Source organism: Lagenorhynchus albirostris, chromosome 14 (genome assembly GCF_949774975.1).
Source record: "Lagenorhynchus albirostris chromosome 14, mLagAlb1.1, whole genome shotgun sequence".
Lineage (NCBI taxonomy): Eukaryota > Metazoa > Chordata > Mammalia > Artiodactyla > Delphinidae > Lagenorhynchus > Lagenorhynchus albirostris.
This window is the reverse complement of record NC_083108.1, coordinates 73,628,080-73,646,389: the sequence shown is the minus strand read 5'-3', so window position 1 is coordinate 73,646,389 and position 18,310 is coordinate 73,628,080. Positions and strand designations below refer to the sequence as shown.

Sequence of the window (18,310 nt, the reverse complement as noted above, 5' to 3'; positions counted from 1 at the left end):
GGCAGGAGAGGGTGGTGGTTAAGAGGTCAGGCACACAAGAGCCAGCCTCTCTGCTCTTGTTTTAACCAGAGCAGCCCTTTTTGGAATCTCTTTTGTGAACTGGCTTTCCCAGCAGGATTTCACTGAGGAAGGGAACCCGGCTCACACCAACTTTGGAAGTCCCTGGGTTAAGGCATCCAGGCCCCGGGATGGGGACCCAGCGAGCCTGTCAGCTCCCCACCCTGGAGCCCAGGTTCAGTTGATCTCAGCAGAGGGCCAGACCCTGAAGTGGTGGGAGAGAGAGGGAGGGGCAAAGACCTCGATCTTGAGATAGACCAGAGGGAAAAGAGCAGCTGGGGTGTGGGTCGTGGTGCCCAAAAGGCGGAACGGGCACCAAAAGTCAGCTCTGCTCTAATTCCTCTGGCGCGGCCCAGGAGAGCGACCGCGCTGACCTGACCTCAGCAAAGGCCAGGCATGGAGACAACCTTTGAGGTCACCGTATCCAGGTCTCCCCTTTCACCAACAGAAACTGAGGCCTGGGGAAGGGAAGGGACTCTGAATTAGGCTGCCCTTCTGAACCTTTGAGAATCTGACTGCTTGGGTTCAGATCCCCTCTTGACAGCCACTTACGAGCTGTGAGGTCTGGGGTAAGTCCCTCCCCTTCACTGAGCCTCGGTTTCCTCATCTGTGAAATGGAAGCTGTGTGCCTGATCGTAGCACCTGTGTCGCAATAGTCCTGCAGTGGCAGCCAGGACTACCATTGTTATCCAGGAGGAGGGCTGGTGTGGGGGGCAGGGGAGCTGTGATTTTCCATGGGAAGGACTACAGCAACCACCGCCTGCCAGCCTCGCCCTCCCTTCCCCTCCTCGCCACCTTCCCCTCCAGGTCATTCCTCTATGGCCCGACCGTCCCAGTGCCCACAGAGAGGAGCCCTGAGGAGGTCAGGGAAAGCATCTTGGGGAAGCAGTGCGGGAGGGACTCACCCATCTGGGGATCACAGACAGGTTTTCACTGTGGCTCCTTGTAAATTGCGACCTGGCTCTGGCTCCCTTATGAAAAGAGGGGGTTGGAGGGCCCCAGAATGACAAGAAGAGTAGAACAGCAAGTTGGAGTAGATGCAGGAGGGGGCAGAAGCGGGAAAGTCCCAGGGGCCTTTGCAGCAAGAATTCAAGAACCTTCTCTCTGGGGCTATATTGTTGAAACCCACTAGTGGATTATGAAATCAGAAGGTTGTAACCAGAATTTTCTGGCAATGGAATGGAATAGAATAGAATAGAAAAGAAAATATTGGCATGTGTCATACATAGTAACAGTAAGAATTGTTCCGTGAACCTTTCGCATGATTTCTACATGTGTTTAATGGGTCGCCAGGTGAAATGAATTTCTTAGTCACTGATGAAACTTTTGAAAGCCACTGTCTTAGGGCAAGCTGGGAATTGCTCAGTTTTAATTGCTCAGTATCGGTTCTCCAAATGTGTACTGTGGGTGCATGTTTACAGAGACCAACAAGACAAACAGGGTCCAAACTGCCAGACATACAGCCAGCAAACGAGTAAATGAACACAATTGCTGGAGAGAGAGGGAAGTGCTACGGAAGGTGGTGGGATGGGGTGGTGTGGTTGAGAGGGAACGGGATAGTCAAGGCAGACCGCACCGAGGAGGTAGGTAGCCGGGCCTGGAGAAAGGCCGTTCCAGACAGAGGGAACAGCAAGCCCAGCTTCAATGGGGCTTAGAGGACACGGCACGTTTAGAGAAGGGCTAGAGGTGTGGGGAGGCCTGGAGTGTGAGATGCCAGTGAGAACAGAAAAGGGCATCCCAGGCAGGGGCAGTGCAAGTGCAAAGGGGTGGGGGTGAGAATGAATCCAGCAGGTTCTGGAGACTGCGCAGGGATGGAGGTGGAACGGCAGGGGCTGAGATTTTTTCCATGTTGGGAGTACGGAGCCAGATGGCAGGGCCTGAGGTGGGGCCTGGGCTTGGTGCTGCCGGCAGGAGGGAGCTATAGAGTGTGCTTGAGCTCACGAGGGCTCTGGAGAGAAGAAAGATTTCTCCCTGGGGTTGCTGATCATTAAACATGTCCTCCTCTGACCTGCCAGCACCCTGCTCTCCCCAGCCATGTGCCCCCTACCCAGTCTGTATCACTCCCCCTCCCCTTCCTGGGAGCTCTTTCTGACCCTCTCTGAGACCAGACATTGGCCTGGAAAGGGGACATGGGGGACTGATGGGGCTCCCTCGTCCCTCCCTGGCCATGTAGACCCTGCCCAGTCTTACCCCTGCCCCTCTAACAGACCCTCCCCAGCCAGACAAGCCTGGGTGGAGGCCCCCCAACCCTCATCTCCAAGGAACTCCAGCTAAAAATACCCCTGGTTCAGAGTGGGGGGGTAGGTACAGGACACGTGGAGTCTCCTGCTGAGTGAGGGGAGTGGGAGGAAGGAGGCATGGGGATGGCAGACCCTGGTTCCTCCAGACTGAAGCTTCCCGTTGCCAAGGCAACTGAGGCCCTGGCGCAGCCCATGATGGGAAAGGGATGGGGTCTCTGAGGAGCTAGGCAGCCAGGCCCCCCACTCCACCCTGATCCCCAAACCCCACAGAGCCCCTCATGGCCCTTCTCACGGTCTCTCTGCCTCTGTGTTTGTCTGTCACTGTGCCTGGGCTGCCACAGACTGGGGGGCCCAAACAACAGAAATGTGTTGTCTCGCACTCTGGGGGCTGGAGGTCTGAGATCAAGGTGTCAGTAGGGTGGGTTTCTGGTGAGGCCTCTCTCCTTCGGCTTACAGATGGGCACCTTCTCCCTGTGTCTTCATATCACCTACCCTCTGTACCCCTGTGTCCAAATTCCCTCTTTATAAGGGCACCAGCCATATTGATTAGGGCCCAAGCTAATGACCTTGTTCATGACTTGATCACCTCTTCAGAGATCCTGTCTCCAAAGTGTCTGGGGGCTTGGGGGGCGTTAGGACTTCGACACCTGAGTTCTGGGGTGAACACAATTCAAGCCACAGCCGTGTGTCTGTGACTTTCCTGTTACACTTTCTGAGTCTCAGCCTCCCTTTCAGTCTCTCTCTTTCTCCCTGTGACTGTGTCTCCCTGTCTCTGTCTGTCTCTGTCTCTTGTTCCTTCTCTCCTGCCTTTTTCTTTCCCTCTCATCAGCTCTCTCCCTCCCCTGCTCCCTTCTCTCCACCCTACCTCTCTCCTGCCGAGAGAGGTGCATGGCTTCACCCTCCCTGGCCTCAGTTTCCCCATCTGCCAAACGGAGCTAAAATCGCCCCAGTCCACACGTGCTGGCTCAGCAGAGCTGATGCGCGTGCAAATGCATTTCAAATCACCGCACACGATCCGTGTGCAAGGGAGGGGTGAACTCTGACATCATTCTTTGTCATCCTTCTTACCTCCCATCGTCATCTCAGGACAGAGGTCCAGAGAGGGGCACTGACTTGCCCCCAGGCCACACAGCCAGTGGGGCCAGAGTGTCCCCCGGCCAGGGTTTTTTTCCACTCCCCCTGTGACGGGGCGAGAAGCCAGCTGGCAGCCGGGGCCTGGGGGACAGACACAGAGGGGTGGGAAAGACCCACCCTGTCACCTGAGAGGGCAGCATCCAGCACTTTGGAACACAGCTGTGGGACAGACTCAGAGTTTCCAGCCCACGTGGTGGAGGGGAGAGGGAGGGGGACAGCTGCAGGCCTGTTTCCATTTACTGAGCGCTCAGTACGTCCCAGGCTCCATCTCACGGCTTTTACATGCATCGCCTCTCTTGATGCACACAGAAACCCAAGGTGGCAGGTCCTATTATCCCCATTTTTCAGATGAGGAAACTGAGGCTCTGAAAGGCTGGCCCTTGATCAAGGTCACGTGATTAGGACTCTGATTCAAAAACCCCAGTCGGCCACGGTACTGGGATACCCCACCCCGCTGTCTGCCCACTCCAAGTTTCCAGCCAGGGTCCCAGAGAGACCTGGCCCTGATTCTACAAGGTGTTGTGGAGTCCAGGGAGTAGATGGACCCACAGAGGCTGAGTTTGGGCCCAGCTTCTGTGTCTCCTCTCACTGTGTGACCCCAGTGGAGCTTATCGCCCTCTCTGGACCTGTCTTTGCACCTATGGAGTGGGGCTGGCAACAAAGACCAACGTGGGGGCAGATATCAGAGCGCCTGCATTTTCAAATCTGGCCCTGCCCGTACGTCCCTATCAGACTACAGTGTTGCCACCCTAATCAGCGCCATCGAGATGCCATTTGAGTTTTGTTTTGTTTTTTTAACTATTTATTTATTTATTTATTTTTGGCCGCGTCGGGTCTTAGTCGCTGCATGTGGGATCTTTCGTTCTGGTGCATGGGCTCTTGGTTGCGGTGTGCAGGCTCCAGAGCGCATGGGCTCTGTAATTGCAGCACGTGGGCTCACTCGTTGTGGCGCATGGGCTCAGTTGCCCCACGGCATATGGGATCTTAGTTCCCCGACCAGGGATCGAACCCGCGTCCCCTGCATTGGAAGGCGGATTCTTAACCACTGGACCAGCAGGGAGGTCCTGCCATTTGAGTTTTCATACCTCTGGTTCTTAGCCTGAGAGCCTCTTCCTGTTTACTGGCCACCAGTGATTCCTTCTTTTACCAATCACTTGTTTCTTTCTTTTGCGTCTCCTTCTCTTGGGCTCTTTATTACTTCCTTATTGATTTGCAAGCGCTTCTCCTGCATTAAGGGTATTAACCCTTTAACTGTCATCTTTCCCCAGTTTGCTATTTCTTTTTATCTTCTTTATAGCCTATGTTTGCTTTTTAATTAGTTAATCTTTTTATGTTCAGCAACTACTGTGCGCCAGGCACTGTTTGGAGCCCTGGAGATACAACCATGAGCAAAACAGACAATCCCTGCCCTCCTGGAGCTCACATTCTAGTGAGAGACAAACAATAAACAAAATAAATACATTCTAGAATATGGTAGAGAGTAGTAATGATTACAGAGGTAAAATAAAGAAAGGAAGGGCTGTAGGGGGTAGTGGGAGGGATGTAATTGTAAACAAAGAGGTCAGAAAAGGCCTCACTGAGAATATAACATTTGAGAAAGGAGTGAAGGAGGTTGAGAAGCAAGCCACGCAGAGAACTGAGGGGAGAGCATTGCAGACAGAGGGGACAGCTTGTGCAAAGGCCCTGAGGCAGGAGCAGGCCTGGTATGTTCGAGGAGGCCAGTGTGGCTGGAGAGGCTACAGGGGATGTGGGGTGGGAGAAGAGGCCAAAGATGAAATGGGGCCAGTCCTGCAGGGCCCCGAAGGCTGTGCTGAGGACTTCGGCTTTCACTCTGTGTGGGATGGTAGCCAGCGGGGTTGGGAGCTGGAGCCAGACTGGCGTAACTCTGTTGTCACAGGTTCAGTCTGGATGTGGAGAATAGGTGGGGAGGTGGGCTTTGATGTGGTGGGTGTGTTTGGGTGTTTTCCTTCTTTTTATTTCCTGCAGTGATTTTACATGTATGTTCTAAAGAATCCACATTTTGTTTCTCCGGCTCTTTCCTGGGTATTACTTTTAAATACTTCAAAAGTAACAAAGTCCCGAAAGGCACAACATGAAAAGTCTCACCCTCACCATGTCCTCAGGGGGCCCCTGGCCTGCCCACCCTCCCCCTTTTCCTGTCCTGGCTGGAGTGCCTTGGTTGTCACCCTGCCTCTCCTCTCGCTGGGCTCCCCCAGCGCCTCACCGCAAGGTCAAACCAAACTGCCCCATTCCCCCGCCCCCCAGACCTGAAGCACTTCCTGCCCTGCTCCCTGGGAGGCCAAACCACACACTCCTGTCTACGTGTCTGCCCCCGGCCTGGCCGTGGGAACCAACCGACAGCCCGCCCCTCCCCTCCCTTCCCTTGCCTGGGCTCCACCCCGGGGCCGTGCCGACGGAGCAGGGAGACCAGGAGGGTGGGGGAGGGTGACACGGAGCCCCCAGGCCTCTGGATAAACCTGGGCCCTAAATGACAGCCACCCCTCAAAATATCGCTCTAGGGGAACTTTAGTACCGTTGAACCCCTAGGAGTGGACGGGGTCAGGGGTGAGAGGTCCCAGTTGACAGAGGGGAAACTGAGGCCTATAGAAGCTCAGCAGCTTGTTCAGGCAGGGGGTGGGGGGGGATGGCTGGAGCGAGGAAAGGGGAAGCGAGCCAGGCTGCTTGATGGTTTGTGGCTTTTGCTGGACCCATGGGGCACCCTGTCTCCCTGGAGCTTGCCGTGATGTTCTCAGGCTCTGCAGAGGGGTTGGGGGTGCAGACCTGGCTGACCCCGGACTGTGGGGGTCAGGGGTTCAGGTACAGGACGAGTGGGCACTGAATGGGGGCAGGTGACAGGAGCAGGCCCAAGGAACGGGGCGGGGGGGCCCATGCACTATTCAACTTCCTTCTCCCCATGACATGGCGCTCTCACTTCTGCCCCCTCCTCACCCACTTGGACCCATATGACTGAGGCATGAGCCTCCAGAGGCTCCCCAAGGGGCCATGGGGTAAGTGCCAGGTGTCTGGAGAGCATCTGAGGCCAATCAGAGGACCTGAAACCACCATCAGAGAATGTGACATGCCTGGGGCCTGCCAGGGGCATGGAGGAAAGGGAGAGGACAGGGAGGCCATCCTAGGTTGTGACTTCCTGCGTTTCTGGGGTCCTGAACCCCCTTGTTGCTTGGGACAGAGAGGAGTGGCCAGAGCAGGCAAATGTATCACTCATGAAGCCCTCAATGCAGGCCCCCCAAACCTGAGCCAGCTCCAGGGTCCAGGTCAAAGGCTTTGGCCCACCTCTAGGGCACAGAGGGCTCAGAAGGCTGGCTCAACTCCAGGTGACCCCACAGATCCGCCTGGTGGGCTCAGCTCTGGCCTCTGACTCAGAAACTCCAGGACCACTAACCAGCTGGTTGACCATTGTGAAGCCACTTCCCCTCTCTGGGCCTCATTCCGATCATTTGCAAGATAAATGACAAACAGATTTCAGTTCATGGGCTGGCTCTGCTTGAATGGAAATGACTTCCTGGAGCACTCTTGACAAGGATTCTGAAGTTGCATTTTAGCTTAGTGGAAAGGAGTGCTAGGATTGATTGGTGATGCCTGCCATGGGTGCTAGATAGGCAGTAATGGTACCTATGTCATGTATTTGCCATCCCTGCTCCAACCTTGTCTCTGGGGGCACATTTGGTGTTAGAACTACTGATTCTTTTTCTTTTCTTTTTTTCTTTTTTTTAATTAATTTTTATTGGAGTATGGTTGCTTTACAATGTTGTGTTAGCCTCCACTGCACAACAAAATGAATCAACCATACACGTACAGATATCCCCTCCCTTTTGGACTTCCCTCCCATTTATGTTACCACAGTGCATTAGTTCTATACAGTATGTTCCCATCAGTTGTCTATTTTATACATAGTATCAATAATGTATATGTGTCAATCCCAGTCTCCCAATTCCTCCTCCCATCCCACCCCTTTCCCCCTTGGTATCCATACATTTGTTCTCTACATCTGAGTCTCTATTTCTGCTTTGCAAATAAAATCATCTGTACCATTTTTCTAGATTCCACATTTATGCATTATTATACAATATTTGCTTTTCTCTTTCTGACTTACTTCACTCTGTATGACACTTTCTAGGTCCATCCACATCTCTGCAAATTACCCAATTTCATTCCTTTTTATGGCTGAGTAATACCCGTTGTATATATGTGCCACATCTTCTTTATCCATTCCTCTGTTGATGGACGTTTAGGTTGCTTCCATGTCCTGGCTATTGTAAGTAGTGCTGCTATGAACATTGGGGTGCATGTGTTTTGTTTTTTTAAATAAATAAATAAATAAATAAATTTATTTATTTATTTATTTTTGGCTGCATTGGGTCTTCGTTGCTGCGCACGGGCTTTCTCTAGTTGTGGCAAGCGGGGGCTACTCTTCGTTGCAGTGCGTGGGCTTCTCATTGCAGTGGCTTCTCTTGTTTTTTTGAATTATGGTTTTCTCTGGATATACGCCCAGTAGTGGGATTGCTGGGTCATATGGTAGTTCTATTTTTAAGAACTACTGTTTCTAAGGACACCAGGCACCCCTCTGAAGAGACCAGAGAACTAGTAGACCGATTCCTTAATTGGCTCAACTCCTCCATTCAGTGCTTACTGAGTACCGATTTGCACCACGCTTCATCCTCAATCCTGGGGTCACAGGACTGGGTCAGAAGCTCACAGTCTGGTGGAAGAGATAAGAGTGGAACCCCACAACTAGGAAGCAAGACAGGAAATGTGTCCTCAAAAAAACAAAAGATAAACACAGTCCCCTGGGAATTCAAAGAAGGAGTGGTTATGTATTTGCTTGAGGTCGATCAGAAAAAGCCTCATGAAGACAGTGACCTTTGAACCTGTCTTCAAAGGGAAGATGTGAATTGGGAATAGACAGTATGGACAGGCAGGGGAAACAGTGTGACAAAGGTACGCAGACAGGAAAGGGCAGGGAACAGTGTGAGGAACAGCAACTAGGAAAATCTCCCCAAGTTATCTCATCCTGCCTTTGAACATTGCCTCCCAGCCAGGGCAGGTATGAGGCATCTCTGTTTGCTCTTCTGTGGCAAAGGAAAGAGAGGGAAGCCAAACACCCTAACCCTCTTTCCCAAACTCGTCCTGGGGAGATTTTTTTCCTCAGATAACAGCCTCCTGCCTCAGTCTCTGAGCCAGGGTGAGAGAACTTGGTTTCGTGTCACATGGCTGAGAAAATAGACTCTGGAGTCTGACATCCTGGGCTCACATTTGGGCTCTACCACTTACTAGCAAGTTACCTCATCTCTCTGGGCCTCAGTCTCCCCCTCTGTAGAATGGGATATCACAGACTTATTGGGACGATTAGATGAGGGAGGGAAGGTCTACAACAGAGTCTGGGACATAACGAGCTCTTGGAATTATTGACTCCTGGCCCATCTCTGTGTGGCATGTTCACTGAGACAGTTTCCGGGAAATGTCTGGGTTCCCCCAAACCTTGCCATGGAATCTCTGCCTTGAGTTGGATGGGGAGCATTTCTGGGAACTTCTTAGAGAAGCTTTGCTCGTGCTGTTCCCACGGATGCCCACTTAGTGTGCTCACTTCAGAATGAAAGTTGGCACAGAGTCTCTGAGGGCCTAAAGGCTTCAGAGGGGCTTCTCTGGGGCAGCTGCTTCAAGGCTCACTTCCAACGTGTGCAAAAAATGCACAGGGAGATGGCGCCCGAGCACGTGAGCGTGAGTCATCGGCTTGGAACATCCCCGCAAAATCCAGTCTTCCTTCCTTCCTTCGTGCAACAAGTGTTTCTTGACAATCTACTATGTGCCATGTACTCGCGGCGATGGCAGGTGGTGAGGAAGGTCTTTCTACCGAGGCAGCGCTGAAGCAGACCTCAGGGAGCCACTCAGCATCTGCGGGAAAAGCCTTCAGGCGGAGGGCACAGCAAGTGAAAAGGCCTTGAAAGGGCTCAGCATTTTAGAGCAGAGGTGTGTGGAGTAGAGAGATGGAGGGGGTGGAGATGAGGTCACAGAGGCAGGGAGGGCCTGGTCATGCTGAAGACTTTATAATATCAGGCTGTGATTAATGCAATGACAAAAAACATTAAGTAAGGTAAGGGCAAAGGCAGAGGGCTTCTCTAGAATAAAGTGGAAGGGAAGATCTCGGATAGGGTGACATTTGAGCAGAAACCTGTGTTAAGCGAGGGAGCAGAGCATGAGGATAATCTGGGGGAGAGCATTCTGGGAGAGGAATCAGCGAGTGCAAAGGCCCTGGGGTGAGGACGGGCCTGGTATGTTTGCAGAATGGCAGGGAGACCAGGGAGGCTGGGGTGGAGTGGGTGAGGGGTGAGCACAGGAGAAACAGAGTTCAAGGGGTAGGTACTGGCTATACTGCATATGGTAAAGAGGTTGGATTTCACTCTAAGCAAGGTAAGAGCCACAGGGGAGTGAGGGCAGCGGGAGGAACAGGATCTGATGCAGGGGTGGGCAAGGCAGCGGGACCCATCCCTGCCCTGGGGCAGCCAGGGCTGGCTTCTGGTCAGAGCAGATTTCAAGGCCTGAAGGATTCCTCTGACCCTTTGCCAGGCAGGGCCTCAAGAGGGCGGAGCAGAGAGTGAAGGCCGGCCCCCCTTCCGGGAGGCCTGTGGGCAGCAGTCTCCTGTCCAGGGCAGGAGGATGTTCTCACTGACTCGGAGGAAACAGCGCATCCCACATCAAAAAGGGGCCTGGGTGGCTCCCACGCTCTGGCATCGTGGGAACCCAGCAACCCTGGGTTCTCGCAGGGGGCCCGCAGATTGAGAGAGGCTGGGGGCCACCTGGGGACTGTCCCCCAGCTTGCCGACGGGTAAATAAAAAACAGCCCCACCATCACGCCCCACTCACAACCCTCCTCCCAGGAGCAAGACTGACTTTTGTAACCCAGGGCTCCGTGGTTTTTAAAGCGTGCCTGAGATTGAAGGGCTGCTAAGATCTAAAATATTCCCCTTCTGGGGTCCCTCCTGCCTAACTCCCTGGCAAAGTCTCAGCAAGACCAGTGTCATGAGCTGGACCAGACTTTGGGCATTATATAGACCTGGGGTAGCCAACTGTCCTTGCTGATTGGTAGAGGCTGCCTGGAGAGCTGTGCTGATGATTCTGCTTGGCTTGAGAAAGTGCTGTGATGGATTAGTGATGCCTGCCACAGGTAGGAGACAAGAAGTGGTGGTACTTGTGCCAAATACTTTTCTTTCCACCATTTTACAGATAGCCCTGGAGAGAAGGAAGGATGTTTTCTCATGAGATAGACATGAAGGAAGGAAGGGGATGGGAAGACCTGGATATGTAGAGGACCTTAACAGTGTGTCTACACTAGAAGTGTTTTAGGGACTTCCCTGGTGGTCCAGTGGTTAGGACTATGCATTTCCACCGCAGGGGGCATGGGTTCAAACCCTGGTCAGGGAACTAAGATCCTGCATGCCTAATAATAATAATAATACACTAGAAGGGCTTCCCTGGTGGCACAGTGGTTGAGAGTCTGCCTGCCAATGCAGGGGACACGGATTCAAGCCCTGGTCTGGGAAGATCCCACATGCTGCGGAGCAACTAGGCCCGTGAGCCACAACTACTGAGCCTGCACATCTGGAGCCTGTGCTCCGCAACAAGAGAGGCCACGACAGTGAGAGGCCCGCGAACTGCGATGAAGAGTGGCCCCCACTTGCCGCAACTAAAGAAAGCCCTCGCACAGAAACGAAGACCCAACACAGCCAAAAATAAATAAATTTTAAAAATAAATAAAATAATAATACACTAGTAGTGTTTTGAAGGACAGTTCAGGAGGAGGAGAAGCTGGAGGTGCCTCCACGCTTTTCTGTAAGAGGACGGGGAGGGATGAGACTAGGGTGGTAATGCCCCTGCAAGGAAGGTCCTGGGGGATTATGACGAACCCTGTGAAGGGGCAGATGGGTACTCAGCCCCCATCCCTTGGGTCCCAGCAGGCTGCTGAAGGAGAAAATTAGGACACCTCCGCTCTCACCCCTGCACCAAACTATGAACTTTATGTGTTTTAACTCATTGAACCTCCACAAGACTCTATCCCCATTACAGATGGGGAAACCGAGGCACAGCATCTTTCCCCCCTCCCACACCTCAGCTGTCCAGCCCCTGGGGGCCCCCAGGGGTACTTACCCTCCGCTGCACCTCCCTCACAACTCTGGGTCACCAGAGTGTTTGGTGACCCTGATGTCTGCTCCAGATGCTGCCACCCCCAGTAAGAGGGGTCTGGGAGGAGTGCCCTGGCCGACCAGGTGTAAGCCCGTGCCGCTGGGCAGCCACAGAGTGGACGGCTGTGTGTAGTGCGTGTGCGTGTGTTACTGTGTGTGTAAAGTGGAAGTCCCCCAGCCGAGCGTCTACCTGTCATTGTTGGGGAGCATGGGTCATGGTGTCTGTGTGTCCCCACGTGCAGGTGGCAGGGGCCCTTTGCAGGCTGCAGACTGCTGGGTGCTTGTGAGGACCAAGGTGCCTTTACCCCGAATTTGGGGGAGGGGCGGCTGTGGCACGAGAAGAGTCCATTGACTCTTCTCCTGTCCAGTTCATTGTCCTCATGGTGTGTGCACGTGGTATCTCTGTGTGTGCTGTTCCCTGGAGTGTGTGTGTACATGTTTGTATGGTGTTCTCCATGCAGAGGTGTGTGTATCTGTATGAACCTGTGTGTGTTCATGGGGTGTGTTCCCTGAGGTGTGTCTCTGTGTACCTCTGTATGTATGCATGCATGGTGTGTACTGCCTGGTGTGTGTGTGTGTTTGCATGCAAGCGTGTGTGGCACGCTCCCGAAGTATATGTGTGCCTGTGTCTGTATCTGTGTACAGGGAGGGGGCTTCCTGGATTGTGTGTGCATGCCTGTGTGTGCGTGTATCTATCGTGTGTTCCCTGGAACATGTGTGTACATGCATGGGGGGCATGTTTTCAGGAGTGTGTGCCTGTTTGAGCAGTGTTCTCCGTCTGTGTTTGTGTGTGTGTGTGTATGTGTGTGTGTGTGTCCTTGTGCATTTGGCGTGTTCTCCAAGTGTACGTGTGCATGTATATATAGCCCATGTTCCCCAGGGGTATGTGTGTGTGTGTTTCTGGACCCACTGCAGCAGCATGAAAACCTGCCAAACGTACTATTTGCTTAAAGACACTTTCCAGCCAGCTTCCTGGTGCCGACTGTACCTGCTGGGGCAGGTGTCCAGGCAGCACTGGCCAGGCTCAGACCTGAGCAGGCAGGCAAAGGGGGCTGCAGCAGCTCCTTCCCCAGCTGTCACTGCCCGCATCCCTTCCTGCACTTCCTCCTGGCACATCCCCAAGCCCCTCAGGCTGCCCTGTGGCTTTTATTACACTCCTTCTCTTCATCAAAACTTACCCTTCCATGCCCATCAACAGGAAGATACCAGTTCATCCACAAAACTAAGCCCTGAAGTCTAGACTCAGGCGGGCACACTGTACAGATCACAACAAGATTTCTCCTTTATTGTCATCCCCATTTTACAGATAAGAAAACAGAGGATCACAGAGGTTAAGTGACTCTCCCAAGCTTATCACTGCAATACTTTCATGGTTTCCTATCCAAGATGGAGAGAAGTTACACTGTAACTTAACTGGGTTCAGGTGCAAGAGAGGTGAAATTAGCCAGGATTACACAGCGATAGTGATGATGGTGGTGATGATGGTTAAAGCTATTAGAGTCTTTATTAGGTACCAGGAATTGTGCTCAGCCCTTGACATGCAGAATTTCATTGACTCTTCACAGCAAACTTAAGGAAGGCGCCACATTATCCCCATTTTACTGATGGGGAAACAGGTTTATGAGAGGTGTGATGACGTGTCATCCAGCTGCTTAACGGTCGAGCTGAAATATGAAAGTAGCTCTGGATGATTCCAAAAGCCAGGCCTCTTTGGAGGGAAGGGCAAAGAGGGGAAGCAGGCTACATTTTCCTAGGGCCTCTTCATTTGAAGAGGTGACAGTGCCTTAGTCACAGGAACTGACATCAGTAAATATTCCAGAGGGGGGAAATGTTCATCATCAAATGTCTTTGGGAAACCTGGATTTACCATTGCTAACCATATTTCCTTATGCAGGACTTATCAGAGCCTTTAATATGCCCATATGTGTTGTGAATTTCCAAGTGGGACAGTGAAGTGTTTCCTAACTGATCCCTAAATCCTCCTTTCCCAGAACCTTTTATGGGGATCAGTGCTCCATATAGCAAAGTTTGAGAGCAGCTAGAATGGCTAAATCACAAATAGTTGGGTTTCAGGCACAGTGGCCAATGAAAGGGAGCAGTTGGGAGCCAAGTGCTCTCACCAGGGAGGAGGCCAGCTGTGGAGTAGGGGAGGGTCAGTACTAAGTCTAGGGGTTCATTCCGTTATCACAGGCGCGGAGGTCCTGCTCACACCGAACTCCATAATAGAAGGATGTCAGAGTAGGAATGGAGTTCCCTGGTGGTCGTTCTAGATAACTGGGACAGGCACAAACGGGTCAGAGTATGGCCACGAGCCAGAGCCAGAAGGCAAAGCAGAGTCCCCTGATCTTCTGGTGCGGGGGCGGGGGGGGGCTGCAGCCTCTTCTCTTCTCCCCTCAGGGTCCCTGCGCTCCCGGTGAAGAACTTGAATGGTACGGGGCCAGTCCACCCGGCCCTGGCAGGTGAGTCCAGTCCAGGACGGGAAAGAAGGGCGGGGCCCACAAGGTGGCAGCCCCACCTCTCGGCCCCTTGGCCCGTCCCCTTGGAGGGCGTGGCCAAGAGCACACACCCCCTGCCTTTGGGCCATAACACTGGGGTCCATGGGGCCCGCAGAAGGGACTCCACTCGGCTTCAACCTTGGGTGGGAGCTAAGTGGGCGGGGCCCATCGGGCACCCCACCCACCCATCTGAGGATTCCTGGGCTTACCAGATGGGCGGAGTCTGGGGAGAGACCCCATGGGTCCACGCGATGTTGGGAGAGCAGGGCGGGCGGGACCCGGATGAGCATCCCGCCCCCTGACTGTCGCCGCCGCCCCCCAGGGATGACCGGGATCCTGCTCTGCGCTGCGGGGCTGCCCGTGTGCCTGACGCGGGCCCCCAAGCCCATCCTGCACCCACCGCCCGTGAGCAAGAGCGACGTGAAGCCCGTGCCAGGCGTGCCCGGGGTGTGCCGCAAGACCAAGAAGAAGCACCTCAAGAAGAGTATGCCCCCCGCGCCCGATCCTGACCCCGAACTTGACCCCACTAACCTTTGACCGCAACCCCTCTGGCCCTTCAACTCCAATTTGGTCTAAAGACTTGTGACCCCATCTCAGTTCTGGTTCCCTGACCCCATTCGCCACCAACTCCGATTACATCAAACCTCGAGCAACCCTTGACATGTGACTCCTGCCAACCCTTACAGCTTCTGACCCCACCCCTCTGACCCGTGACCCTGTCCTCGGCCAAGCCCTCAGGACTAGACTCTGGGTACCCTCAAGCCCACCCCCACTCTGTCCTTGCAGGTAAGAACCCTGAGGATGTGGTCCGAAGGTACATGCAGAAGGTGAAGAACCCACCTGATGAGGTGAGCCCCTAGGGGAGGGTACCTGTGCGGGGGACAGGCAGCCTCACCTCCAGAGATGGAGAGCCCAGCCCTCACCTCCTCACCTGGTTCTAGGTGTTACAGTCTCTTCTCCCAGTTTGTGGGTTTGCCTTCTCACTTTCTTACAGCGTCTTTTGATGAACAGAAATGCTACGTTTAACAGAATCACACTGATCAATCTTAGTTTTGCAGCTTTTTTTTTTTTTTTTTGGCTGCGTTGGGTCTTCGTTGCTGCGCGTGGGTCCTTTCCAGCCGCAGCGAGCGGGGGCCACTCCTGCCTCAGCACGCAGGCCTCTCACCGCAGCAGCCCCTCCTGTTTGCAGCTTATTTTTACCCATATTTTCCACCAAATGTGTTTAAGTTTTGCTTTTGATCGTTAAGCCTTTAATCCTTCTGGAGGGGCGTGTGAGCAAGCCATCTCTTCCTCTGCATGTGTCTGAATTCAGTACCTTGGGGTGTCCTCTCCTTTTGATAGATGGGGACCAGAGAGGGGGCGGTCTCTTGCCCTTGGGGGATAGGGGGTCTGGCCCCTGCCCAGGAGCAGCGCTGACTGGGGAAGGGTGTCCCGCCCTCCCCAGTCCTCAGTCTCCCGTCTGTGCCCCCTCCCCCAGGACTGTACCATCTGCATGGAGCGGCTGGTCACAGCCTCCGGCTACGAGGGCGTGCTTCGGCACAAGGGCGTGCGACCTGAGCTCGTGGGCCGCCTGGGCCGCTGTGGCCATATGTACCACCTGCTGTGCCTCGTGGCCATGTACTCCAATGGCAACAAGGTGGGCTGGGTGGGGCAGTGGGTGGGGAGTAGGCAGGGGGGGCCGGGCGGGGCTGGGACACCTGGGGACTTCACGGCCACTCTCCCCCACCCCAGGATGGCAGCCTGCAGTGCCCCACCTGCAAGGCCATCTATGGGGAGAAGACGGGCACTCAGCCACCCGGGAAGATGGAGTTTCACCTCATCCCCCACTCGCTGCCTGGCTTCGCTGACACCCAGACCATCCGCATCGTCTATGACATCCCCACAGGCATCCAGGTAAGCCCCCAGGCCCCTAGCGTTGAGCCCTCCCGAGGCCACCGCCACCGCCGCTGTCTGCGGTTCAAGCCCCTGCTGCCTCTCCCACAGGGCCCCGAGCACCCCAACCCAGGCAAGAAGTTCACTGCAAGAGGCTTCCCACGCCACTGCTATCTGCCCAACAACGAGAAGGGCCGGAAGGTGGGTGCTGTGAGGGCGTGGGGATGTGGGAGCAGGCTGGGCCCCCAGCCGCCATCAGCTGGACCTGTGGTCCCCGTTCTCCCCAGTCCCTGCACCAGCACTGACTATAACCACCCAGTGTGTGTGTGTGTGTCTGTGTGTCTGTGTTTGTGTGTCTAGCCCTGCCAGTCGCCTCACACACCTCATCTCATTCACCAGCCCGCTGAAGTCAAGGTTTTGACCTCCTTTTAGAGATAAAGAAACGAAGCCTCAGAGAGGGCAAGTAACTTGCCCAAGGTCACACAGCTAGCAAACAGTGGAGCCTGGATTTGAACCCAAGCAGTCTAGGTTCTTCACTGCCACGCTAGAGACTGTCTGCTTTTACTTTTTGTTTTTCAAGAGAAGCCAGAAATTCTGATTTTCACGTGAAATCCCCAGGTTTTTGAATATTGCCAACGAAGTCATAAAGTGGCTCTTTGATACAGCATGAGGTCCAAACCAAACACAGCTGAGGGCCATCAGTTTGAGACCCTTCACCCCAGAGAAACAGGCTGATAACATGGAAAGTGCTTTTACTGAGGGAGCTCAGAGTGGGAGCCAGTCTAGGGAAGGAAGTGGCCAAGCTGGACAGCCGCAGGGAATCCTGCAGGGGAGCCACAGTGTGGTCAGGGAGGGACTCAGGCTGTGGGTGGGGCTGGCTGTGACCCTTGCCTGCCCCGCCCTCCAGGTGCTGAGGCTGCTCATCACCGCCTGGGAGCGGAGACTTATCTTCACCATCGGCACATCCAACACCACGGGCGAGTCGGACACCGTGGTGTGGAACGAGATCCACCACAAGACCGAGTTTGGATCCAACCTCACGGGCCATGGCTACCCAGACGCTAGCTACCTAGACAACGTGCTGGCAGAGCTCACAGCCCAGGGTGTGTCCGAGGCTGTGGCCAAGGCCTGAGGCCCAAGGCTGTCCACCTTCCCTCCTGCTTTGCCCCTGGTCCAGCACATGCAGCACATGCCTCCCTCTGCCAGGTGTGTCCTGGCGGCCCAGGTTCAGGGCTGGGGAGGAGCCTGCAGGAGGAACCAGAAGCGTTCCTGGGATTTGGCTGGTAGCAGTTGGGATGATGGGAGGACGGCGGGCCAGCCGGCTTCGACCCTAGCTACCTGAGAGGGTCGCAAGGGTGTACCGGAAACCACAGCAACCTCCCTACCAAAAAGACAGAGAGCCCCACCCCCTCACGCAAACACACGTGTCCTGTTGAACACATGCACGCACACCCACGTGCCTCTACTTACCCCCAGACTGGGGGGGAAGAGACAGAAAGACCCCTGTGATGATACTCCATGTGGATTCCCATCTGTGTCTATCGCATCTGTACAGGCTTGTCTGCAAACAAAAGGACTCGGGTCAAGCACTTGGGGGCTTGGTGAGGGTCCGGGAGAAAAGGGGGCACTTGGGAGCCTCAGCCTCCCCCCATCTCTGCCACCCGCTGATGGGCAGCTGTGGGCCCACAGGGTGGAAGCTCCCAGAATATTCAGCAGTTTTGCAAAGGGGCGGGCCAGGGAGACAGACGAGGAGAATCTTATTTTGTGCTTGTGTCTCTTCATCCTTCTGCGACCCTGACCTCCTTCTTCTCCCCTGCCATCCCCAGGCCTTATGTCTGTCCCTGATAAAGGCACTGTTTTCCTTTCCTCCCCACCCCATTCTCTCCACCAAATCGCTCCCAATGTCAAGATCCAAAGGCTGGAGCATCTGGCTTCAGGAGTGAGACAAGGAGGGCCTGGCTTAGGCCAGCAGGTTTAAAAAGCAGACCGGACAGCAAAGAGTCCATTTCCCTTTCCTTGGAAGTGGGCAGCGGGGTGGCTGATGGTCTCGGCCAACCAGGGGCCTGTTGCCCAGGCAACTCACCAGCTCTGCCTCTGTTGATTGGCTGCCACGGCGGAAGTCAGCCAAGATTTAAAGGGACGCCAGTGATTGCTCTTTTGAAAATCTACCAGTCCCACTGTGGGTGGAGAAATAAATGGTCTTTCTCCTCCTCCGCTGGGTCTTTTCCTGTCAAGAAGGGGTGTGCGTGGCTCTGTTTCTGGGGGCTTTCGGTCCATCCCATGGGGGCGCTTGCAACAAAATGACCCAGGACCA

At 54.3% G+C, this 18,310-nt stretch overlaps 1 protein-coding gene across 1 annotated transcript in view; it reads left to right on the top strand.

Moving 5' to 3' along the window:
* DTX1 (deltex E3 ubiquitin ligase 1) overlaps positions 1–18,190 on the top strand; it is a 38,326-nt gene extending 20,136 nt beyond the window's left edge. The window contains exons 4-10 of the mRNA XM_060120983.1: positions 14,027–14,088; positions 14,447–14,608; positions 14,911–14,972; positions 15,602–15,760; positions 15,856–16,017; positions 16,108–16,197; positions 16,904–18,190. Of these exons, the coding sequence (XP_059976966.1) occupies positions 14,027–14,088; positions 14,447–14,608; positions 14,911–14,972; positions 15,602–15,760; positions 15,856–16,017; positions 16,108–16,197; positions 16,904–17,128 (922 nt within the window). The 3' untranslated portion in view covers positions 17,129–18,190. The remainder of the gene's footprint in view (positions 1–14,026; positions 14,089–14,446; positions 14,609–14,910; positions 14,973–15,601; positions 15,761–15,855; positions 16,018–16,107; positions 16,198–16,903) is intronic.
* The last annotated feature ends 120 nt before the right edge of the window (positions 18,191–18,310 follow it).